This window comes from Diaphorina citri, unplaced genomic scaffold, assembly GCF_000475195.1.
Source record: "Diaphorina citri unplaced genomic scaffold, Diaci psyllid genome assembly version 1.1 scaffold8100, whole genome shotgun sequence".
Classification (NCBI taxonomy): Eukaryota; Metazoa; Arthropoda; class Insecta; order Hemiptera; family Psyllidae; genus Diaphorina; species Diaphorina citri.
The window spans coordinates 1,455-3,106 of NW_007385476.1; the positions used below are offsets into that span (position 1 = coordinate 1,455).

Consider the following 1,652-nt stretch of genomic DNA (forward strand, 5'->3'; position numbering starts at 1 on the left):
TACCTATTTCATGTAGACACTGTTCCTTTCACTTATATACTTCATACAATCATACATGAATTTACATCATAGTAAATGTTGAAACAATAATATTTACAGATTAGTACCAATACAGTAGGTATACAGTATACTCTACACATTTCTCCATGATTCTTCAAAATCAGTTTTGTATGCATCAAGAATTTATTGTAGGTACCTCTAGAGTAAAAGGGATAAATTTTACAGTATACCCTACACATTTCTCCATGATTCTTCAAAATCAGTTTTGTATGCATCAAGAATTTATTGTAGGTACCTCTAGAGTAAAAAGGATAAATTTATTCATTAATATTTTAATCACAAAATGAATTTGTGTTTCCCATTATTTATTTTAAAATTAGATAATTAAGAAATCCTCAGATAGCGAAAACGTGAGGAGCATGAATTTTATGCTAAAGATCTCCTTTTTATTTATTTTATTTGTTATTGCTGTAATATTTATTTGTATTACTTTTCTTTTCTTCTATCATTTGGTGCTCTTTTTGATTTCTGATGATAATTGTTCAGGCATAAAAAGTAATAAAAACAATGTGGGATATTTCTTTCGTCACTACAAATTTTGTAGGATACGAATTTTCACTATTTCTGGTAAGTAGATAATTTAAACTTTAAAAAAAGTAATAATTATTGGGTTGTTAATAATTTAGATTTCCTTCATCCTACCTCTCTAAAATTCTTGTGCTTATCTTAATTTCATAATTTTTTAATTTAGATTTCCTTCATCCTACCTCTCTAAAATTCTTGTGCTTATCTTAATTTCATAATTTTTTGCTCAAGGAATTGAAAAAGAATATACTCATATGTAATTGTATTATTTCATTTTTCAGATTCTGTCAGTACAAACAGAGTTTGGGTGAATCCTGGATCAAAGTAAGTTGAACTTGAAAATACAATTTTCAAACAAATATTTTTTTTTCTCTCTCTCTTTTAATTTAAGTAAGTATATTTCATTAAGTTTTACTAAGTTAGGGAGGTACCTAAGTATTTACTTAACCTTTGGAAAAATAGGTAATTTAAATTACTAATTTTCAATTGTTTCATTCCAGATATGCTCAGGATAACTACAGCAATCACAGCTACAACAGCAATTATAGCGGTCGTAGTTACAATAGCAATTACAGTAATAGCTATAATAATCAAAGTGGACAGCAAAGAAGCACAGAATTTTCACTATTTCTGGTAAGTAGATAATTTAAACTTTAAAAAAAGTAATAATTATTGGGTTGTTAATTTAGGTTTCCTTCATCCTACCTCTCTAAAATTCTTGTGCTTCTTGTCTTAATTTCATAATTTTTTGCTCAAGGAATTGAAAAAGAATATACTCATTATGTAATCGTATTATTTCATTTTTCAGATTCTGCCAGTACAAACAGAGTTTGGGTGAATCCTGGATCAAAGTAAGTTGAACTTGAAAATACAATTTTCAAACAAAAGATTTTTTTCTTTTTTAATTTAAGTAAGTATACTCGTATTTCATTAAGTTTTACTAAGTTAGGGAGGTACCTAAGTATTTACTTAACCTTTGGAAAAATAGAAATTTTCACTATTTCTGGTAAGTAGATAATTTAAACTTTAAAAAAAGTAATAATTATTGGGTTGTTAATTTAGGTTTC

At 26.6% G+C, this 1,652-nt stretch overlaps 1 protein-coding gene across 1 annotated transcript; it reads left to right on the forward strand.

Annotated features, from left to right (window-relative positions):
- Positions 1-277: 277 nt before the first annotated feature.
- On the forward strand, positions 278-1,423 carry LOC103522369. Its single transcript, XM_008487469.3, has 4 exons — positions 278-627; positions 867-909; positions 1,086-1,218; positions 1,394-1,423. Exons 1-4 carry the CDS (start codon positions 420-422, stop codon positions 1,421-1,423), a joined length of 414 nt encoding a protein of 137 aa, XP_008485691.1. The 5' UTR covers positions 278-419.
- The last annotated feature ends 229 nt before the right edge of the window (positions 1,424-1,652 follow it).